At 40.9% G+C, this 25082-nt stretch overlaps 1 protein-coding gene across 8 annotated transcripts in view; it reads left to right on the plus strand.

The window, feature by feature from the left end:
- Ae2 (anion exchange protein Ae2) overlaps positions 1–25082 on the plus strand; it is a 105858-nt gene that overhangs the window by 65578 nt on the left and 15198 nt on the right. For 5 of the 8 annotated variants that reach the window (XM_076521862.1, XM_076521865.1, XM_076521859.1 and 2 more), the window contains 3 exons: positions 16111–16297; positions 17324–17405; positions 19773–20150. In XM_076521862.1, the coding sequence (XP_076377977.1) occupies positions 16111–16297; positions 17324–17405; positions 19773–20150 (647 nt within the window). Of the gene's footprint in view, positions 1–9471; positions 9684–9710; positions 10236–16110; positions 16298–17323; positions 17406–19772; positions 20151–23598; positions 23751–25082 lie in introns of those variants that run through there. The other 3 variants (XM_076521872.1, XM_076521877.1, XM_076521882.1) reach the window with 3 other exon arrangements.

Raw genomic sequence — 25082 nt, forward strand, 5'->3', positions numbered from 1 at the left:
ACAAAAATTTGCGTATTTCTTTGGCTCATTTATTTTTGAATAAAAAGAGATTTAATCTATCTTAGTCGATAAATACGAAGTTAATTACGTCCGAAAACGAGGCAAAGAAAAAGCGCTGCCCTATTTTGAGCTACCGAAACCGCTCGACTGATCTTCTCGGTGACGTTGCTTAAATAATATGAACCCTTTGCACTCGAAGCTATTTCAGCCGTAAATCTAAAATAATTTTTTCCGACTTATAGTATTCCCATTTTATACGACAAAGTGCATTTTACGCATGTGAAATTGAGTCTTGCGGTGACTCGTAAAACAGTTACACTTTTTAACAATATCTTAAATGTAAACTTTGTCAATATAAAAATTATCTTAATAATATGCTATATAATATGCTATAACAATTTCAGTGGTGCCTCAGAGTCACCACTCGAGTGCAAAGGTTTAATTATATTATTAGCGACACAACCGTCGTCGCGTTGCTCTCTCATAGACGGCGACACGGATAAACAACGATGATTTATTGGCGAACCCGATAGTTCTCGGGAAAAAGACATTGAATTTTCCTATTAATCTCGAGCGAACGCGTTCGACGCTCGAGAAGCTGGCACGGACGAAAGAAGCCAGAAATGCAAAAGAAACAAACGAGCGAACGACAGTATTCGCGGCGAGCGACGAGAAAATATCGAGATACACGTCGAGACACGAGCGAACGAACGAACGAACGAACGTTCTTGCCCCAGAAAGATAAAATGTGAGCGAGAGAACTACAGAATAACAAACGGCGCATCGATTTTCATCCAGCTTTTCATCCAGCAATGAAGAGGTCAGGGGAGGAAGGACGCCGAGAGCAGAGGGGAGGCTGGCTGGTTCAGGTTCAAGGTCGCTGCAGCAGGAAACGAGATGTATCTATGTGTGCGCGCGCGAACCTACACATTGCCGCGAGTCGAGGTTGCGCGCGGTCGATTCTGAAAGAGCTCTTTTCTCTTTCTCTCTTTCGCCCTCCGGATCTCTTGCCATCTCTCTTCCTGTGCCTCAGCCTCACCGTCACCTTCACCCTCAGCATCCCCCCTCCCTCTCCCTTTCCCTCTTCCTCTCTCTCTCTCTCTCGCTCTCTCTCTCACTCTCTCTCTCTCTTTCTCTCTCTCTCCCTCCCCTTTCCCTCTTCCTCTCTCTCTCTCTCTCCCTTTCTCTCTCTCTTTCTCTCCCTTTCTCTCTCTCTCTTTCTCTCCCTCTACCTCTCTCTCTTTCTCTCCCTCTACCTCTCTCTCTTTCTCTCCCTCTACCTCTCTCTCTCTCTCTCTCTCTCTCTCTCCCCCTCTACCTCTCTTTCTCTCTCTCTCTCTTTCTCTCTCTCTCTCTCTCTCTCTCGGTCCTGTTTCACTCTTCGATGCTGCTCTCCGGTGGACGCCTGTCACCCTTTACATTAGCTATTTCGTTTTCCTTGTTCCTCTCCGATGTCGATTCATCAATCGCCGCACCATGGTCGATCTAAAATAGTCACGATTTTTCACTCCGTCTACTTCACCGATATCGAGCTACATCGACGGCGGGTTGTCGCATCGGTGTCATTGCTGCTACATAAATATCGTTCTTAGTTAAGACAAAGAACTTCGTCGAATTACGGCAAATTTGATTGCTTGAACAGAATTTATGTTACTGTAAATAAGTTGTGCGGATCGCTGGACTTATTTTTTGTACGCTTTTGAGAATTTAAAAAATGTAACGCTTTGCTACTGTTACAATAAACTACGTGAATATCATTCTTGGTTAAAAGAAGAACTTCGTGGAACTATAACTACGGCAAATTTAATTGCTTGAACAGAATTTATATTACTGTAAATAAATTATGCGGATCGCTGGACTTATTTTGCACACTTTTGAGAATTTAAATGTTAACGCTTTACGACTGTTACAATCCTACGATGGTTCTTCACAAGTTCTGAATATTTTCTGTAGAACATATAATTTTGGTATAATTTTTATATAATTTTTGTATAATTTTTGGTAACCCCAACCGAAGGATCTAGAATTCGTATATATAAATAAATTCTAAATGAACTATACAGCATCCGTTACAGGAACCTTTTGTCGATCTCATTCTCTTTTATAATAATCGAATTAGTGTTTCTCTTAAACGAAATTATTGCTGGAACGAACTGGGCGAAAAATATCTTTCCGTTTTCCATCTTGTGAAGACCGTTGCAAATTTAACGCGTAACGCCGTATTTATTTATTTATATATTTATTTATTTATTTATTTATTTATTTATTTATTTATTTATTTATTGATGCGGCGAATTACTGGAAGCTCGAGTTGTCGAGTTTCACGGCCACGAACGATAATGCATTATGCAACGCCCATAAAAATTCGTGTACGGAAACGACGACTCCGTTTCGCGACGGAAGTCGTCTCCGTGCCACTCAAATTTCGCGGCATCGACTCGTTCCGAAAATAAAGTTCACCTTTACCCCGCGATCTATGGAAACAGTTCCTTCTCCGATCGGCCATAATTCATACCGCGATGTCGATCAACTTCATAATTCACCAGACCACCGCAGTTCTGCGCTCGATGCGGCCGCTTAATAATGCATTCACGGAGTTTTGATTAACCGTCGCTGGAACTTGCGTTTATTCGTCCTTTGTGGTCAACGGCGATGCACTGGCGCGACCGGATACTTCGACCGCTTTCCAAAGGGTTGTCAGACCTGTTACACGCGCCCGTGTAAAAAAGAAATGTTGTGCATTTAGTATTAAGCGATTCTACTCGTTCGCAGATGCAAAGCGTTGCGATTGTATTTTTAGATCTACGAAGTACAGTAAATTCTCCCCAATTGTCCTTCAGCTTGTTAACGGAAATGGACAATTTGGGAAGAGGAGATTCGATTATTCGAGCCGCAAGGCCAATTAGTCGCCGTTGTTACTTGCCGATTGTCCCGAAATTATGGTAATTCCGGGGAATGAGGGGTTCCTGAGATCATTTGGAGAAACTTTTTCCTGAGCGAAAATGCAATCCGCGGCTTCGTTTACGAGTTATCAACGAAAAACAGCGACCAATGAGAGGCGAGCTTGGCTGCCGCAATGCGGACGGAGCCCAGTTCCGTTCATTGGCTCGGCCGCCTCACGCCAGCTGATCCTCGCCTCTCATTGGTCACCGTTTTTCGTTAATAACTCGTAAACGAAGCCACGGATTGCAATTTCGCTAAAGAAAAAGTTACTTCAAATGATCTCGGGAACCCCTTATTTCCCGGAAGTACCATAATTTTGGGACATCCTGTATGAAAACGTGGCGCAAGTCACGAATAATTGTATCTTCTCTTCTGAAATTGTTCATTTTTGTTTACAAGCTTAAGGACAATTGGGGAGAATTTGCTGTATTTCTACGAAGCTGGCAACTTAAAACTATTATACTCTGATTAGAGTTATTATTATTATTATTATTAGAGTTATTATTATAATTATTTATATTTTTTTATATTTTTTTTATATTAACTTAAAACTGTTATACTCTGATTAGACCAATATGTAATCTGCATTCTTACAATATTTTTATATTTTTTTATATTTTTTTTATATTGACTTAATACTATTATACTCTGATTAGACCAATATGTAATCTGCATTCTCACACAATATTTTTGGCAACGGAGGAGACTTCATCTTTCTCGCTGAAAATCTAAAGCTCAATGTACCGTCAAGACACCTGAGGTCTCTAGAATTTCTTTATACAGTATCCCACAAAAATACTCATACTTCCATCAACTTTTTTTCAACCTCGGGCAATCGATTCATATATTAATTCTTTTTATGTCACTTTTTATGCGTTTTCCCCTCTTTCTCTTTCTTCTGCTTGCTATCATTGATTAACTTAATTTATACTTTTGTTTATTAACCGCATACAATAAATAATAGTAATAATATTCGCAAACGACGACGCGAATAATATAATGTTATCAGAAGCTATGATAGTTGAGTTCGTGGGTATATTGGAATCATTAGACTGTGGATTTTATGTGTTTATGCCAAAAATTGGTAGGTATAATTGGAAATAGTGAGAAGATTAAAACAAACTGAGAACGTTGGTATACTAGTTTCAGCATTGTAACCATTATTATTAATTATTATTGCTAACTATTATTAATTATTATTGCTAACTATTATTAATTATTATTGCCAATTATTATTAATTATTATTATTGCTAATTATTATTAATTATTATTATTGCTAATTATTATTATTCATTATTATTGCTAATTATTATTATTCATTATTATTGCTAATTATTATTATTCATTATTATTGCTAATTATTATTATTAATTATTATTAATCATTATTATTAATTATTATTAATCATTATTATTATTCATTATTATTAATCATTATTATTATTCATTATTATTATTATTTATTATTATTATTAATTATTCCTAATTATTATTATTCATTATTATTATAATTATTAATTATTATTATTCATTATTATAATAATTATTAATTATTATTATTCATTATTATAATAATTATTAATTATTATTATTCATTATTATAATAATAATTATTTATTATTAATTATTATTATTACATTGGATTTTCGTAGAGAAATTAAAAGGGCATATTTGATCCGTTCGTGCCAACTAAATGAACAAATTTTGCACGAAGATCGTTCGCTTCAAAACGTCGGCAGGTTCGAATCGAATATTCGATAGAACGCGTTTAACGTGAGCGCGGTAATTGGCCAAGCGCAACCAGCAATCCTCCGAACGATACCCATCGATTGGAAGAGTTGACGCGTGTGCATGGCCCTACCCGTCGCGGGTCGCAGGTCGCAGCCGGTCGATAAACCAGCATCGCGAGCTAGGCCTAGGTCGGCTCGAGGGTTCCGCCGAGCAGCCAGCGGTAAAAGAGCTTTCTCTCTACCCTGGCACGAGGAGACCACTCCCCCGCACGAATTCTCTCCTCTTCATTCTCGGCGAATCTTTCTCTGTTTCGCGCGCGACTGACACGAGACACGGCTGGTTTTCTTGTCTCCCTGGACTTTGAGCGACGCTCGGGAGCCCCTCCGGGACCAGATTTCACGGCCGACTGACACTTGTTGCGTCCTCAGCTTCGACCAATGGCCAGCCGGCTTTCGATACACCAACTTCCGCAGTTAATCGAACCGTGCGACATCTTTCTTCCTTTTTTCTTTTTTTAATAAAACTGTTATCTTTGACGCGCGCGATCACCTGCCCCGGATCAAACGTGGTCCCACCGACAGTCGCCGATCTGCTCTTGCTTGCGCTCGTAAGCCGAAGGCCATTTTATTAAAAGAGTTATAATTTTCTGTTGAATTTTGTTACATTCATTTTTTGTTATCCGTTTATCTTTTTTAATTTTTTTCTGACGAATTATTACAGTTTCGCTGTTGTTGCGAATAGGTACGCGTTTGAGAAAATTAACCCTTTCGGTACGAGCGCCGGATATATCCGGCATCCATCCGATGACCAATATGGACGAGTGCCGAATACATCTGGCATGCATGTAAGCCATATTTCTGCAGGCCCTTTACAGAATGTTTACAGGAAACATTTAGAGAAAGATTTAGAAACGGATTAAGCACAGTCATTACTTAACGCTTAACCCCTTAATGCACAATTTAAAAAAAAAACCGACCAAAAAAAATCAATTTTTTTTATCTAAGAAAATACATATTTGGACCTTAATTTCAATAAATATGTAAAAAAAATGCAAAAATTACTAAAAATTCAATAAAAATAGTGGATAAATAATTATAGTGAATATTGAATCGCATTGCAGATCGAATTTTGTACCCATCGTACTGTTTTTCAATTAATATAGGTAACATAACATAAGTTGCGACGCCGACCGTATATATACGGGTCTGCACATTTTGGCCGGTTTTGCACGCCCGTGTTAATACGTTTCTGCGCGTTAAGGGGTTAAGAAAATCTTCGCACAAAAGTGGACTGACCCTGCGTTATGTGCGCATTTTCGGCGCGGCACCCCGTACAGTGGCAGTGTCACGGCGGACAACGCGCTCGTACCGAAAGGGTTAATATTTGTATGCTTTTAGAATGAAATATGTAGAGAAGTACGGTGAGAAAATTCATTCTTTCGTGTCCGATTATCTTTTAAAGAGTTTCTCGCCGCTACGATATTCACCGGTTCAGGTTTATTATTAGACGAGAAACGTTCGCTTGGGTGGGGTTGGGGGGGATACTTTGGACGTCCGAACGAACGCTTCTCCCTTTCATTGGTCGTTCGATCGATCGGTTTTCGTCCGCTGCACCGCACACGGATTCTCGAACAGAGAACGTTCGGAAATCCGAAGCTGCTTCGTAGGTAAAACCAATACCGAGTGAGCTGCCTCGAATTGCATTGTATGCGGAAATTCCCGGGAGGAATTTTGAATTCTTGGCGAGCAAGCAATCCACGCGCGGTTTGGAACTTCGCTCTTGAAAGGAGGGTTGAGATGATCGGGAGGGTCGAGAGAAAACAAGAAATCGCAGGATACGATCCGAAATCGGAATCGAAGTTGTCTGAAGAAGGAAATCGAAAGGGGTCGTCAATGTGTGTTCCGTGGAATTAAATATTCGCCATTTACGCGTACCTTGCAATACGAATATGTTTAACGTCGTACGAACGAAAAAGTACGCAAAAAATAGCTGCGAGACAAGATTCATGATTTCTCCGACTTTAACCCGTTCGGTGCCGTGTCGGTCACATATGGATAACGCTAATTTTTGAAATTGATTTTTATTGTAGCATATGTGGCATACATATATACAGGGTGTCCTAAAAATATATATATAATAAATATAATAATAATAATAATAAATATAATATATATATAATATATATAATAATTATATATTATAATAATAAATTTTATATAAATTTATTATTATAATAAAATTTTTTTATAAATTATTATTATAATAATAATATATAATAATATAAATATTATATAATATAATAATAATAATAATAAATATAATAAATATATATATATATAGAATCTTGCTAGGATGTTTAAGATGCAAAATAATTAAATTATTATTAACTATCGTCAATTTTAACTTTCTAGTTCCAGTTTCGTTAACACTTCGACTGCCGTGTCACCCACAAGTGGATCACGGTATTATTTATTCAGACTTGAAAATTAATTTATACGCTAAATAATTACATATCTTCAAATTTTGTTAAGATCTGAGAAGGAATGTTGAAAATATGATTGATAGCATACAACTTTTAACCCTTGGCAATCGAGGCTATTTTAACTGCAAAATGAAGACATTTGTTTCAACCTACAGTATTTCCATTTTGGTATGATCGTTCTTATTCGATACATATGAAACGTGTATGATTATAGAACACTTTTATTATTTATCGATTTATCGAATACAGACAAATTCAATAACGTGAAAATTCTTTCGAGAATAGTGCACCAATTTTTATCGTCGTCTCAGAGTCGCCACTCGGGCGCAAAGGGTTGACTTTTCAATTTTAATTTCATCGAATAAAATACTTAAATTTTACGCAATTTTTGTGGTAGTTGGCGTGGCAAAGAGTTGAGAAAATTGCTTAGATTTCGTGGAAATTCCCTGGCTGATTTTCCGCACCGCGTTAATATTTGGTATTTCAATTTAGCGAGCAGAAAATGTAGAACACCGCCAACGCGGGAACCTGTTCATCGCTCCAATTCCCGTGCAATTCCACCTCGAACCACCCCAGAATGATTCGGTGGTGAGGTAGGTCTGGGTAAAGGCGGGATTTCCTATATGCGTCCGACGCGTACGCTTGCGTCTAGAAGTCTAGACTGCTGCTGGAGCAGACGATCGCAAAACGCGTGCGTCGACGCAGACACACGTATCCGGTACTAGTTCGTTCCTCGATACAAGTTCGTCTTCTCCTTCATCGCTTCGAACCGCTTCCTTCCCCGCTGCTCAACAAGAGCACCCTCGCGTTCATGTGTACGTATATACAGGGTGTCCCAAAAATGTCCCGCAATCCGAAAGTAGAGGATTCCTGAGGTCATTTGAAGCAACTTTTTCCTTAGCAAAAATGCAATCCGCGGCTTCGTTTACGAGTTATTAACGAAAAACCGTGACCAATCAGAGGCGAGATCATTTGGCGCGAGACGGCCGAGCCAATGAGCGGAACTGGGCTCCGCGCACTGGTTGGCTGGGCCGCCGCGCGCCAGCCGGGCTCGTCTCTTATTGGTCAGTGTTTTTCGTTGATAATTCGTAAACGAAGCCTCGGAGAAAATTTTCGCAAAGGAAAAAGTTGCTTCGAATGACCTCAGGAACCTCCCATTTCCGGATTGCGAGACATTTTCGGGATACCTTGTATTTCAAAAGCGGCTGTCCCAATAGTTCGATACGCACCAAAAATAACAAACATCTCGTATTATTATTGAAAATTCTATTCGAAAATCGATTGTAACGTTTCAATATTATTATATTTAATATTATTATAAGTAATATTATATATTTAAATATTCCACGAAATGACGTACCAGCAAAAGAATAATTTCAATAAATCTTAATAAATCTTAATAATAATAATTTTAATAAAGCTTCATTTTAATAAAAATATTTACTGCCAATCGTCTTACAATCTTTCACACAATGCGTCATTGCATGCGATACTTCTACAATTAATCATGCCCAAAATCGAACCAAACACTCCACTAACATAATACAGTAAATTCTCCCCAATTTTCCTTCAGCTTGTAAACAAAAACGAACAATACGAATGGCCTTACACCTCGTTCATATAATTGTCGACAATCGGCAAAAATGAGCCGCGAGGCTCATAATCATAGCAGCTCAACAATCTCATCTCCAGTTCCCAAATTATCCGTTTCTGAAAGCTGAAAGCAAATTGGTAAGAATAATTCACCGTAATATCGTTCCTGAAGAGCCGCGACCGACAAAAACCATAACCAATACATCTTACAACGGTTATGAGACTTTCCAATTATCCGCAACTGTTTCAAGAACCCGAAACCATTGCCGTAACGGCTCCGAATCCCCGAGGGCGATAGAAAATCGCTGGTAGAAAAGAGAAAGCGCTATCGACCATCGTGTCGTTGCAACCCGCGCGATTGACGCACGCGTCTAAAAACGCTGTCGCGTCGTGTCGCGGTCTAGACCGAACGCAGGAAGTCCTATTTACGAGGTCGAATATACGCGCAGGGTGAGAGAATTGGCAGGCCATGTCCGGCGAACGTTGATCGCCCGAGGAACAACAGCGAAAGGGGTAAGCCTTTCGGCGGACGCATCCGTCCGTTGGCGCGTCCGCTGCCTTGTCCGCTACCTTGCCCGCTGGCGTTGCCGCGTATGGGGTTGGTATCGACCGGGGGTAGTCGGGCGGTCCGCAACCCCTCGCCCCGCCCCGACCCCGCCTCCATCCCCGGCAGCGAAGTCGGCTATGTCGGAGGGGTCTCGGCGGGCGTCGGTGGATCTCTGTCTGCCGTCCGGTGGCGGAGCTACCGTCTCCGTCAGTTTGGGTTCCCTGGCAGCGAGCACGAGCCGACCGGCGGCCGGGCACTGGTTCGGCCCGGGATGCCATTTCCGTGGCTCCCGCGAACTCCTCCGGGAAGTCGTTACTGCACCAAGCGTCGGGAAAGGTTCTCCACTGACTGCGTCCTCCCTCTGTGTCACTGCGTACGAGCCACCAGGTGCGATATCCCGACGCGACACCGCGGTGCCCTATAAGGGCGCGCACACGATCCGCATCCGATATCGGCCTCTTTCGCCCTCGCCGCGTCCCGGAAACGTTCTCCATCGCTCGAACAACGCGACCGCCGGGATATAATATCCTTCCCTTCCGTCGGAATTTCTCGCTCGGCACACCGCGCGGACCATGGTTCTTCATGCTCGACGAACTCTCTGCTCGATCGTCGAGGACGACGAGGTCGTCGTCGTCGTCGCGCTCGATTTTCCGGAGATTTTCAGTTCGACTCTTTTTTGGTGCGAAGAGTGAAAACAGTGCTGGTGAAACACGATTGAGAATGGTGTTCGAGCGGCGGTAGGAGATATCGGTGACAGGGGAATTTGTTCGTTTGAAAGACATTTCTGCGTTTTTTTCGCGCGCGACCCGATTCTGTGCCCTTGGATACCAGGAGAACCATCGCTTCGGGCCCCGAATCGACGATGCCTCGAGCTTGGAACTCTCGATTCGCTGGAAAATCGTCGATCGACGATGGACAAATTCCAGCTAGTTCGACTCGGTACGCTGGTGACTACCGTCGAATCAGGTTCGCGCGCTTTCGAACGCTCTTCCGGCGACCAGATCCTTCGAGCTCTTCTTCATGATCGGAGCGCGACACCGTTCGTTATGAATCTTCGACTCGTCCTACCAGCCGTTTCCGATGTCGTTGCCTTAGGCTTTCGGTCGATCTCTAGTCCCTTCGATCGGCTGACTCGATCTGTGGATTTTCTTGACTGCTTCGAAGCTCGACTCGTCTTCTCCAAAGACAACGGAATTTCGTCGTTCCCGATTTTCGATTTCTCTCGAACAATCGACTCGGTCGAAAATCGATCGACCCGAATCGCCGCGGACTCCCGATATTTACTTATTCAAAATATAAAAATTAAATTTATTTATAATTTCCGTTTACTTATGTGTTTGTTGAATTTTTACGAGGAGTTGTCCATCGGTTATAAAATCAAAAGAGGTTCGGGATGAATCGGTACGAGGTTGAATGAAAAAATGAGATCATCGCAATTCTTTAAATTAACCCTTTGCACTCGAGTGGTGACTCGGAGGCACCGTTAAAATTTGTTATATTAATAATCACGTTCTATATTATCATTGTTTAGATTTTAAAAAATTGTTGAAAGTGTAACCGTTGTGTAAGTCGCAAGACTCAATTTCGCACGCGTAAAATGCACTTTGTCATATGAGATGAAGATACTATAAGTCGGAAAATTTTTTTAGATTTACGGTAAAAGTAGCTTCGAGCGCGAAGGGTTAATATGATCAATCTATACGGACTGTATCGACGTTGCGAAATTTTATTAAGCAACACCTTTTAACCAGTTAGCTGTGGCGCCTCCTTTTCAGAGCGCGCATCTGTATGTGTCGCGAGAATCAAGCGATGTCGTCGAGTATACTCGTCGAGAGTAAGTGTTGCTGTTAAAATATTGGATCAAAAAGATGGTTTTATTTTATAAAATTAACAATTTTATTACATTAACCCTTTGCGCTCGAGTGGTGACATCACGTTCCAAGATAATTTTTATATTATCATTGTTTAGACATAAAAAATATTTAAAAGTCTAATTGTTGTATGTGTTGCACTTTGTCACATAAAATGGAAATATTGTGAGTCAGAAAAATTAATTTAGATTTACAGTTAAAATAGCTTCGAGTGTAGCGGGTTAGTTATAAAAATGTTATAAAATAAACGTTATATAAACGTTAAATAAATGTTATAAAATTGACAATTTTATAACATTTATTTATTCGCTCAACATTAACATATACTGCATACATAATAAACGAAAAACGTAGGAAAAATCAAATGCTTAGAAAAGTTAAAAATTCAAATCGCTGCTGTAGAAAGAAAATTTAATAGAGCAAGGAAAGGCACGTAATGGCACTTTGCATGTCGAACACCAATATCGTAATTCCTTTTCTACTCTCATTTTTGAATAATAATTTCAATAAATTTTAACCCTTTGCACTCGAGTGGTGACTCCGAGGCACCGGTAAAATGATTATGTCACGTTCTAAGATCATTTTTATATTATCGAAGTTTAGATTTTAAATATTATTAAAAGTATAACTGTTGCATGAATCACGAGACGCAATTTCGTATGCATAAAATGCACTTTGTCGTATAAAATGGAAATACTGTAAGCCAGAAGAATTATTTTAGATTGACTGTTAAAATGGCTTCGAGTGCAAAGGGTTTATAATATATTAATATTATTTTCTCGCTACTTTTTACGTACGACGAGTATACTCGTCGTGGCACAAAATACTGCCACTCCTCCATGACGAGTATACTCGTCGAAGCTAACTGGTTAAATTCTGTTCGAAATGTTGTTGTTTGGATTCGACGGCGAATCGCGATCCGAGGAACAATTAGAAAATAGACGGACAGCTACAACATTTTCTAGAGCAAAAGCTCTTAAAGATATTGAAACGAGCACCTCGACTTCGTAGACGTTCGATGCGTCTACACTCGCTGTTGCAGCTCGAACGGAATATCGAGAAATAACTCGGTTCCTACGACTTCGTCCTCGATGTTGTTTCGGTTTAGACAACACCCATAAAATAGCTCTCGAGCTTTCAGCTGCGCCGTTCCGTAGAAAATAAGTAGGACGCGGAAGTCCTACCAGGGTTGGACGAACAGGAAATACTGCGCCGACTGCTATCGGTTTACTCGGTCAACGAATTTCGCTCGTTTTTCAAAGAATTTCTTCTCTAAATCTTCCCCGATTAAATCGTTCGATTAACCAGTAAGACTAGAGACCGTCTGGAATTTTTTAAACAAATTTATTGTTCGTCCTACCAGGATTGGACGAACAAGAAATGCTGCACCGACCGCTATCGGTTTACTCGGTCAACGAATTTCGCTCGTTTTTCAAAGAATTTCTTCTCTAAATCTTCTCCGATTAAATAGTTCGATTAACCAGTAAGACTAGAGACCGTCTGGAATTTTTTAAACAAATTTATTGTTCGTCCTACCAGGATTGGACGAACAAGAAATGTTGCACCGACCGCTATCGGTTTACTCGGTCAACGAATTTCGCTCGTTTTTCAAAGAATTTCTTCTCTAAATCTTCCCCGATTAAATCGTTCGATTAACCAGTAAGACTAGAGACCGTCTGGAATTTTTTAAACAAACTTATTGTTCGTCCTACCAGGATTGGACGAACAAGAAATGCTGCGCCGACTGCTATCGGTTTACTCGGTCAACGAATTTCGCTCGTTTTTCAAAGAATTTCTTCTCTAAATCTTCCCCGATTAAATCGTTCGATTAACCAGCAGGACTAGAGGCCGTCTGGAATTTTTTAAACAAATTTATTGTTCGTCCTACCAGGTTTGGACGAACAAGAAATGCTGCACCGACCGCTATCGGTTTACTCGGTCAACGAATTTCGCTCGTTTTTCAAAGAATTTCTTCTCTAAATCTTCCCCGATTAAATCGTTCGATTAACCAGCAGGACTAGAGGCCGTCTGGAATTTTTTAAACAAATTTATTGTTCGTCCTACCAGGATTGGACGAACAAGAAATGCTGCACCGACCGCTATCGGTTTACTCGGTCAACGAATTCCGCTCGTTTTTCAAAGAATTTCTTCTCTAAATCTTCCCCGATTAAATCGTTCGATTAACCAGTAAGACTAGAGACCGTCTGGAATTTTTTAAACAAATTTATTCGAACCCAAGACCACAAGCAAATTATCAGAATTCATCGACACAACGGGGTTGCTCGAAGATTTTTTTGTCAAATTATCTGGCGTAATCGTCGAAACTGTTCGCGTGCCGAGGGATGATCTCGAAGGTGCGATGATTCTTCCGTGAACACGTTGATCTCCTGTTCCCGCTCGTTCTCGTGACGTAATTCGCGCCCCGCTCCGCAGCTGATCGAACGGAGACGAGCCCGGCCTCGGGAATATATCTACGCAATGCGCGGAATCGCGTGCATCGAATTCGACTGGCGCGATCGTTCATCGCTCGTCGATGCGACGCGATACGAAACGGGTGTTGTTTACAACCGCTCGTCGGGATTGATTTCGGTTTTTTGCTTAGCGGTCGTTCTTTCGGCGGAAATCCGGCGACACGACACAGGAGCGTTACAGGAGCGTCGCAGGATTGTTGTTATTATTACCATTTATTGTGTTTACGGATAATAAAATCTATTAGTATTAACGCTAAACCTACCATGCCGGTCGAAAGATGACCGATCTAGTATTTTTATTTTCAAATTGTTGAAATTATCCGCGTTTGGGAACAGTTGAACTAATTCCTGTATTCGAACTTTCATCTGTGATAAGATATTTAATATTTCTGTTTACGTTTAGTCTGTCACACTGTAATATGTACTCCTTAACTAATGGGTTTCTTTTATCTCTAAATAAATAAATAATTAAGTAAATAAACGAATGAGCAAATAAATAAATAAGTAAATATGTAAGTAAATAAATAAATAAATATGTAAGGAAATAAATAAATAAGTAAATATATAAATAAATAAGTGAATATGTAAATAAATAAATAAGTGAATATGTAACTAAATAAATAAGTAAATATGTAAATAAATATGTAAACAAATAAGCAAATAAATAAGTAAATATGTAAATAAATAAATAAGTAAATATGTAAGTACATAAATAAGCAAATATGTAAGTAAATAAATAAGCAAATATGTAAGTAAATAAATAAGTAAATATCTAAATAAATAAATAAGTAAATATCTAAATAAATAAGTAAATATATAAATAAATAAGTAAATATGTAAATAAATAAATAAGCAAATAAATAAGTAAATAAGTAAATAAATAAAAAACGAAAGTCAAACTAAACTCGTTGTTGCAATTCTTATAAAACAATACGTTTCCAGAGCTCGGTAGGCATATAATGTCAACAGTGGCACAAATTAAATTGAACGAAGATAACAATGAAAATGAAAAAGATGAAATGGAAAAAAGGTACATGAAAAGAGAGAGAAGGAAAACATGAAAGAGGAAAAATATACATAAGTTATCAGAGGCGGGTGCGATATAATAGACGGTTCGATTCGATTGCTCGAGTTTGAAAAGAAGTCCATGGAATACGGTTCAGAGTAGTATCATGCGGAGTTCACACAATCGGATTCCGAGTCGACAATGGAATTTTGTTCGCTCTTCGTATTTCTCTGAGTTTTTTCGTGCAATCGAGTGGGAACGATAACTGCTTCCGAGATGTCCGTCAGAAATGATTGTGGGAACAATCGTTCGATCGCGAGAACTATGAATTTTTATTGGCAAACGGAATTAGTTCGCCGTCGAAGCGAGCCGTTGTCGTTCGTTCTCGACTATGATGCCGCCTCGTAGCGGAGTTTCTCGGGTGACGAGTTGATTGAATTTTTTCCCCCCGTGAAAAGCTGTCGTTCTGCCTGGAGGCGGGTCAAGAATATTCCTGCAGCAGGGTGGCTCTTTGGAGCTCGGTTTCGCGACAAGCTGAATTTAAAACATTCTCAAATTCTCAAGCGCACGTTTCATTTCCGTGCGATTAACGATCCTTAGCGTTACTTCGCTTGTAAACTTGAATGTTTCGTACGGTTTTGCTAGGTAAGCTCGGCTTTTTAGAGCCTCGCATTATTCGTCGAGATTCAGTGCGCATACATTAAACCCTCGACATATCATTTTCTTCGCAGTTACTGCGATTAGATAATAGATAATCTTAAATTTTATAGAAATGTATATTTTATATAGACATTTTTCGATTGCAGTCATTCCTTACAGGGGAAAGAAAATTGACGCCTATCGTGTGTGCCTAAATTTACTCGAATGCTTAAACATCGATGACAAGAGATTCGAATTTTATTTCAATTTTAAAGGATTCTATACTCGATAAATTATTATTAGAAATTTTCATGACGAGTCGGTCTCGTGAAAGTACAGCAAAGGGTTAACAACAAGCTCTTTGTAAACTATTTACTCGCCATTCTTCTTTTTTTTTGTTATTATTCCGTGTCCCGGAAATGGGAGGTACCTGAGGTCATTTGAAGCAACTTTTTCCTTTGCGAAAATTTTCTCCGAGGCTTCGTTTACGAGTTATTAACGAAAAACACTGACCAATAAGAGGCGAGCTCGGCTGGCGCGCGGCGGCCCAGCCAACGAGCGCGCGGAGTCCAGTTCCGCTCATTGGCTCGGCCGTCTCGCGCCAAATGATCTCGCCTCTGATTGGTCACTGTTTTTCGTTAATAACTCGTAAACGAAGCCGCGGATTGCATTTTCGCTAAGGAAAAAGTTGCTTCAAATGACCTCAGGAATCTCCTACTTTCGGATTGCGAGACATTTTTGGGACACCCTGTATAAATAAATGAAATGAAACGAAATTTCGTGGACTCGATCGCAATTTTGAAAATTTTAACGTTACTTTCTAATAGGTCGACGGTCATGGCGCGGAAACGGGACCGGAACTCGACGAGGAGATGGAGAAGGTTTTCGCGATGGACGCCGGGGAGAAGTTCGACGTAGCTCGGTTCGGATCGCCTTCCGAATCGGCTGGATCCGATCGAGATCGAGATCGCGACCGAGGACCGCCACCGCGGTATAACGATCACGACTTCAATCGTACGTATCTTCCTTGTTTAATTGTGCACCGATTGTTTATTATTATTCTTTGTTTTACGTGCTTCGTAAACCCTTTTCAAATACGGTTTAGACAGATAGCAAAGGAATATTGGAGATATCAAAAGTGGGCGCTTAGTTCGTTCGCAGTTCTCTAGCCATTCTAGTTTCACAATTTTGATATCCTAGTGAGATTCTGATTCTATCAGTACGAAAAAGTTCAATATCGCGCGATGACTTAGATGGTACTTTCAATTTAACCCTTTGTACTCCGCGCCATCCCGAACGTTATCTCCCAGCTACGATCCTTTATATCATACATATAGTATACCTTTGGAGCCAAATTAAGGATATTATAGTGATATTCGATTTATACGAATTTGTAGACGTCGAGGAACGTATAAGTCGTTTATTTCGAAAGTGGCATAAGTCACTTTTTCAAAAAAATCGAATTAATGGTAACACTAATTACAATCGAACGGTACCTTTTCATTAAAAAAAAAAAATGTGACTTATGCCACTTTCAAAATAAACGGCTCATATATTTGCGAAAAAATCAACATTTTATTCCTTATAATTTTTTACGGCGTGATAAATATTTTAAAGCGTTTCAATATAATAAATTATATTAATGGCTATTAATTTGGCAATTTAATGTCCCCTCAGAGGGGACATCCGAGTGATACGCTGGAATTACGATGTCCCCAGAGAGGCGACAACGGAGTGCAAAGGGTTAAACAGTTCTAACATTCAACGAGCAATCAATTACGATAATTACGGTTTCGAATGAAAGATGTAAATTCGCAATGGATTTTCTGTGTTCGAGCGTAGACGTGTGCCTGGTAGGCTAAGAATAGAATCGTACTTATTTATTGTATTTAATTCTTTATTTATTTACTTATTTCGAAGAACTGCACCGCGATACGATGGAATTTCGTTAGACTCCGTTGCATTTACCAAAATGCAACGGCTTCTGACCTCGACGTTCTGTGAAACGATATTATCGTATCTCGCGTTTTCTCTTTACAGAACACCGAAAAAGAAGTTACCCGCATCCGTACATACCCCTGAAAAGCCTCCATTCGAGATCCATGCGACGGCACCTTTCACCGTAAGTCATCCAAGAGCACGGCGCGCGGCGCAAAACAGACCCTGCCAGACCGTTTTTTGAAGACTTTCCGTTCAAGCCGCGTGGTGCGTATGCGCCCCACGCTTTACATTTGTATTATTTTGTTTCTGGCGTATGCTTTACAATAATTAAAATAGTGCAAAAATCATAATTATCAAGGAAAGGTTGTATAGTTTAACATGCATAACACAGCAAACCAATAAATTTATTTTTCTAGGAATTACTTTAACAAATACCTGGCTGATCATTATTATGCCAAGCGAGTTGCATCCTCACATATAATTTTTTTTATCATGCCTATATTAGTTTAAAATATAACATTTTAGTTAAATTCAAGTTTGTATGCGATTACAAAGGGGTGTTACGATGAACTTTGTTAAAACATGGCAAACATAAGTGTGGTTTATCCACACAACTATCGCAGAATGTTACAACTTTTACAGTACTATAGAACTATAAATCAATCCCAGCTTCAGTGAAGCAGTAAGTATTGTGTCAACGACACGCGAATAAATGACTGATCGGAATAAGAGAAATGCAGTTAAAACAAGTTACAGTAAAGAAAAATTGCCCATCACGCCGCGTGTGGCGTATACGCCCCACGATTAAATGAGGGCATCGGCAATAGTATTAAGATGTCCATAATTGACTGCATAATGAATTTTTAAAAAATTCTTCATTTTACAATGATAATACCAAATGGCTTGAACGGAAAGTTCAGCGTGGGGCGTATACGCCCCACGCGGCAGGGAACGTGTTAAATGAAACGGTTCTGTGTGTGGTGTACACGGGAGTAACGATTGGGATAAGATCGGAACCCGATCCGGAATGCGATATGATATTAGGGTGCTCCATAAGTTCTTTCCGCGTCGCGCTATGAATGACTCTACCTAGCTGTGTTTATATAAACACGCAGGCTTATCTCTTGGCCGTTTAGGGTGTCGGTCTCAGTCGTCCCAGAGCTCTTTTAGAGTACGTTTCGTGGGTGACAAAGTTCCTTATAAAAATTTTTCTACGTCGTTCAATATGGATAGCCAAAAGAAGCATTTGCGGCATGTTATGCTTCGTTGCTTTAACAAAAAAGTGATAGGGCAAAGGACACTGCAAACGAGATTTGTACCGTTTACGGTGATGGTTCTACGACTATTAGGACAGTCCGCGATTGGTTTAAGAGATTTAGAGCTGGCAATTATGATTTGAAAGATGAGTACCGCAGCGGCCGTCCAACGACGACGGACGCGGACCTTATCAAAGATATGCTCGCTGAAAATTCGCGATGTAGCGTGCGCGAGATAGCAGATGCCACTAACATACCCGGAACAACGGTACATAAGCATTTAACCCCTTAACGCACAGAGACGTATTAACACGGGCGTGCAAAACCGGCCAAAATGTGCCGACCCGTATATATACGGTCGGCGTCGCAACTTATGTCGCTAAAATGTTCAGATTCGAATATATGAAAAACAGTACGATGGGTACAAAATTCGATCTGCAATGCGATTCAATATTCACTATAATTATTTATCCACTATTTTTATTGAATTTTTAGTAATTTTTGCATTTTTTTTAAATATTTATTGAAATTAAGGTCCAAATATGTATTTTCTTAGATAAAAAAAATTGATTTTTTTTGGTCGGTTTTTTTTTTTAAATTGTGCATTAAGGGGTTAATCAAGGTGGAATATGTGAATCGCTTCGAAGTTCCACACCGTCAAATTTTCATCACGACAACGCAAAACCGCATGTTGCGTTGGTCGTAAAACAAAAATTATTGCAGTTTGCTTGGGACGTTTTACCTCATCCTCCGTATTCTCCAGACATTGCTCCATCCGATTATTACTTTTTCTCGTAAAAAATTCTCTGTTCTTCTCGTTAAAAACATTCTCCCCGTGAAAAACTGTTTAAATTCGTAAGCGAAATAAAAACGCACCTTGATCAATATTTTGCAAATAAGCCTCAACGATCTTGGAAATACGGCATAATGAGGCTTCCTGAAAGATGGAAGAAGGTAATAGAGCAGAACGGTTCATATATAACTCGATAAATCAACCTTAAACAACAAATATCGCGCGATCATTTCGCATCAGAAAAAAGGAAAGAACTTATGTGACACTCTAATATTTTCTTGAAACGAGCGGACGGTCGTTGCTTCCTCGTGCGAGAGTGGGTTTAGACAATTGTAGAATCAAACGGATCAATGGGAAAGAAATGAAAAGTAAAAACGAGAGAGAGAGAGAGAGAGAGAGAGAGAGGAAAAAGGAAGATCGAACTTAAAGTAAAATAAGAAAGAAAGTTAAAGGAAAGAAGAGCAAACGAAGAGAAAAGGGAAATGCGCGTGTTTTACAGCGAAGGATCCACAGCGGAAGTCGGCCAAGAAGAGGACAACGGTCAGGTACAGGTTGGCAATGGCAGCGGACAAGGAGAAACGGATGGAGACCCGACGGACAACGGGCTGTCGTCTAGCAGCGTGCCCGACGTCGACGAGGAGACCGCCGAGGAGACGGAAAACATTCTCAGCAGCGAGAGCGAGGCGCCGATCTCCGAGAGGGCTGCTTCCGGTTTCAGCGACGGTAGCCCACCGGTCGGCAGCCCGCGGGTACAGTTCGAGAATATCAAGGAGGAGGACGTCCCCGCGTCGATGCAGGATGACACGACGGCCGGAGGTGCACCCGTGGTGCCTGACGAGGACCGGAAATGTCGGAGGCACCAGAAACACGAGCACAAGTAAGTACAGGATTTATGTATTTCGATGAATTGTCTGCCGAGCGACAGTTATCGTAGCGGTACTACAGCAATTTCTCTCGGAAATGCCAAATTTCGGGTCGCCGTGAATTTCCCTGTGCTGGTTCTACGCCTATGTATGTATTCCGATGAATTGTCCGCCGAGCGACAGTTATCGTAGCGGTACTACAGCAATTTCTCTCGGAAATGCCAAATTTCGGGTCGCCGTGAATTTCCCTGTGCTGGTTCTACGCCTATGTATGTATTCCGATGAATTGTCCGCCGAGCGACAGTTATCTTAGCGGTACTACAGTAATTTCTCCCGGAAATGCCAAATTTCGGGTCGCCGTGAATTTCCCTGTGCTAGTTCTACGCCTATGTATATATTTCGATGAACTGTCTGCCGAGCGACAGTTATAGGAACGGTACTACAGCAATTTCTCCCGGAAATGCCAAATTTCGAGTCGCCGCGAATTTCCCTGTGCTAGTGCTACGCCTATGTAATTTGTTGTTACGTCGATGCTAAGGGTCGACGGAGTCGATTGAGCGTGTGATGTGGCACGCGACGCGAATTCCCAGAGGACAACACGAAATGGTTTGTTTGGGTGTGAGTCAGGTAAGAAAGACCGCGGAGCTACAAGATACGTGATCGTCGAAACGTGGCAAAAAATTAGAAATGAAAAGTTAAGTCATCGTTTTTATTCTAGCGTTACCATGTGTTCATATTAACACTTTCACAACCGCATGTTATTAAGAAAAGTTTTGCAAATGGCTTGCCACTGGTACCACGTGGGAGTCACCGGCAAATAGCGACTGGCCTATCAATGGTACCACGTGAGTGTCACCGGCAAATAACGACTGGTCTACCAATGACACCACATGAGTGTCACCGGCATACAACGACTGGCCTGCCCATAACACCACAGTGGTGTCAGCGGTTGTGAAAGTGTTAATGTCACCGGCATACTGACCGCTGCCTTTTCTTTTTTGCCAACTGTCCCGAGTTTCTGTAAAAACGAGCAGCGAAGCCCGAAGGATCGCGACTTAGTATTCTCAGATCTGCCGTTTCAATTCCGACCTCCGAACATTTCTGGGAGAAATTACTGTATAGGATACTTTTGATAACTGTCTGCCGAGCGACAGTTATGGTAGTGGTACTAAATCTTTTTGCGGAACTGGGCTTCGTGCGCTCATAGGCTCGGCCGCCAAGCGCTAGGCGAGCTCGCCTCTCATTGGTCAGTGTTTTTCGTTAATAATTCGTAAACGAAGCCACGGGTTGCATTTTCGCTAAGGAAAAAGTTACTTCAGATGATCCCAGGAACTTCTCATTTCCGGTTTGCGAGACATTTTTGGGAAACTTTGTATAAACAAGACGCAATATATATAAAATAAATCGTATCTCCTCTTCTCAAATTGTCCATTTTTACGGCGATCCATTTTTATCGCGCAATCTGAGCGCGAATTAGGGAGAAATTACTGTACTTGTATCGAGCGGGAAAAATTCGAAGGGAAAATCATATCAATCTCTTAACCGATTCTCTTTCTCGAAGATAATTATTGCAATCATGCGACAGCATTTCAGAGAAACCGCGGACCAATTGTTTCGCTTCGAAAGGGTTGAAGTCTTTACGACTTCCAGGTTTGAGTGTTTTGGCACGATTAAACGATCCCTACGTTAGACGGAGCACGCTTCCTCGCCCAAGTTATGCCAGCCGACTGTCACCCACTATAATGGTCGCGAAGCCAACAACGAAAACGCAGGTAGCTCTGCATATATATCCGAACAATGGTGTTACGCTCGGTTACGCCGTTTTAAAGGTTCGCCGTTCACAAGACGATTTACGAGTCACCTAACCGAGCTCGAAAAACAGAGCCCGTTTATAAATAGTTTTGCAGCTTTACGTCACGCTTATTAAAACTGTGGTAACAATGTCTGGTGGCGACCAACACAGTTCGGTTTGCAACTACGTTCGCCCGAGAGTGACCACGTTCTACGATTCTTTGCATTGCAAAACTACAAAATAGCTCCGTGTGCAGGATTGTCGGTTAAAAACGCTCGTATTTTTGTATCTCTTTGAGAATCGCAAGGAAGCTCGAAAAGTAATGTCGAATTATTATGCAACGAATTTCTTTGTTCTCACGATTTTAGTATATTTTCATTTCTCGATCGGGTTCGTAAAATTATTACAAATATAATATATATATATATATATATATATATATATATATATATATATATATATATATATATATAATATATAATATATTACATATATATATATAATAAATATATATATATAAATAAATATATATTTATAATATATTATATATAATATAACAAATTAATGCGCTCGATAGAGAGGAATAGAAATTGCAACATTTCTAATTCCCGACTCACATTTCTGTACACAACGGATCATGATTCGGATTTCGAGCCCGCGACGGTTTGCCCGAACAAACTTTGCGGCTTTGTTAGTTTATTATATCCTGCTCCTAACGACAGAAACGGTTTCGGAGCAATGTTTTCACGATTGATCTATGAATGTACGTATTTGATGAATGAATGCACAGTAATGTCTCTCTAATTCGCGCGCTCAGATTGCGCACAGAAATGGAAAATTTGGGAAGAGGCGATAACGATTATTCGAGTCTCGCGGCTCGTTTTTATAGTTACCGATTGTCAATAAAAAGGAGACGCGAGGCTCGAATAATCGGATATCATCTTTCCAAATTGTGCACTTTTGTGCGCAATCTGAGCGCGAATTTGGGAGAATATATTTTAATTATATATTGAAATATATATAATATATAATATAATATAATATATATATGATATATAATATAATATAACATTATGTATAATATAATATTATACAATATTATACATAATATTATAGTATAATATATATAATATAATATTATATATAAAATATAGTATAATATAATATAACATAATATTATATATAATATAATAGAATATAATATAATATAACATATTATATATAATATAGTATAATATATATAATTTAATATAATATATATGATATATAATATATATTTAATTTTTAATATATTTAACCAATGACTAATTCGCCCGGCGATTTTGCTCTCGTTCTCTGTACGACGCCCCAAGCTGACGCATAGGACTCCCCGTAGGCGGGGAAGTCCGCCGTGGGTGCTCCCCGTAGTGCAACGGGTGTCCTCGCATGCTCGCCGCGATCAGCGAGACCGACGGAAAAAGTCGACGTTGCCTGTTCGATTTCGAGAACGGCCGCGCCGGGACGGGTATTAGATAATTGCAACGATGTTTAGCGGTAGGGACGCGAAACAGTTCGCAATTGCTGTCTAATGTCATGGCCTTCGGCCAGAGATTCGCGTTGTCTCTGCCTGAGCCTACCAGGCAGTCTGATGGACGAGGCCACCGGCTTTGCGCTCTTCTAATTAGTCTCGACGCGGCTCGGTCTCCCGCGGGTGGTTCCGACTCGCGCGCACGAATGCGACCCTTTCTCCGTAAACTATCGTATCTCCGACAATGTTCCCGCATTACGATGGCCGGCCCGACCGCTACAACATGGACATCGGGCGCATCGGACTGCTGAAAAAGTATCTCTTTCCATTTCTGGTAAACCAACGCTCGGGACTGATCAGAAATTGGGACCCTCCACAGCCCGACAACGCCCGCTTCCACTTGTTCGAGCGCGTTTAACAGCGTAAGTCGTGCCCTTTCGGAAGAAACGTTCCGCGTACGCGTTGCCCGACGATGCTTCGACGAATCGCGAATCCTCGTCGACCACCGAGAAAAGCGTTCCAAAAAATGTTCGACAATTTCTTCCGCAAGCGCGCGGCTTACGCCGCGAGCACACGACAGAGCGCAAAACACCTTGCACACCTCTCCTCGTACACCCCGGCGCACATTGAACAGATACAAGCTCGATGCAACATCGAGGAAAACGTCTCTTCGCACGATACACACGTTCATCCCGCGTTCAGAAACTCTACGGAATGAACAGAGAGAGTGAAATGACTGAATTTTTGTTTGACCGTCGAACGAGCGAGGAGCAAAAGTGGCTCGTCCGGGTTCGACTGTCCGCCGTCTCGACTTTGGTTGGACAAAGACCCGGGCCGTCCGACGGATCAGAGCCTGATCTTCGTCTATGGCAAGACCACGGTCGGACAGACTGCCAGGGTCATGCGCAAAAACAGTCCTGGCACTCGGTCCGGCGTGCCTCGTGTCAACGAGTATGCTATTGTTTATAGCTTTTCGCTTCGTCGCTGGCAAAGGAACATCGTGCAACGTGTATCCGCGAGCGTCGCGGGACCGCACCAGTGCTTTTATTATTCCTTTGCGCTCCAATTCGTCAAGACTGGCTGACATAACGAGTCAAGACACCGTCTACCGGCTCTGCGGAGAGCAAAGAGTTAACGCTAAACCTACCGGACACCAGAGATGCCCGACACGCGTTGCTCTACAGGCTGTCCCAAAAAATGTTTCGCAATCCGAAAGTAGGGGATTCCTGAGGTGATTTGAAGCAACTTTTTCCTTAGCGAAAATGCGATCCGCGGCTTCGTTTCCGAGTTATTAACGAAAAACAGTGACCAATCAGAGGCGAGATCATTTGGCGCGAGACGGCCGAGCCAATGAGCGGAACTGAGCTCCGCGCGCTCGTTGGCTGGTCCGCCGCGCGCCAGCCGAGCTCGTCTCTTATTGGTCAGCGTTTTTCGTTGATAACTCGTAAACGAAGCCTCGGAGAACATTTTCGCAAAGGAAAAAGTTGCTTCAAATGATCTCGGAAACCTCCGATTTCCGGATTCTGAGACATTTTCGGGACACCCTGTATACAAGTTACGAGATTGAATTCATTTAGACATCTTGCTATTTTCAATGTAACGTATGTTCGCATTAGTATGTTCTTAGAATGAAAATATGGAATCGGC

Source organism: Megalopta genalis, chromosome 1 (assembly GCF_051020955.1).
Source record: "Megalopta genalis isolate 19385.01 chromosome 1, iyMegGena1_principal, whole genome shotgun sequence".
Classification (NCBI taxonomy): domain Eukaryota; kingdom Metazoa; phylum Arthropoda; class Insecta; order Hymenoptera; family Halictidae; genus Megalopta; species Megalopta genalis.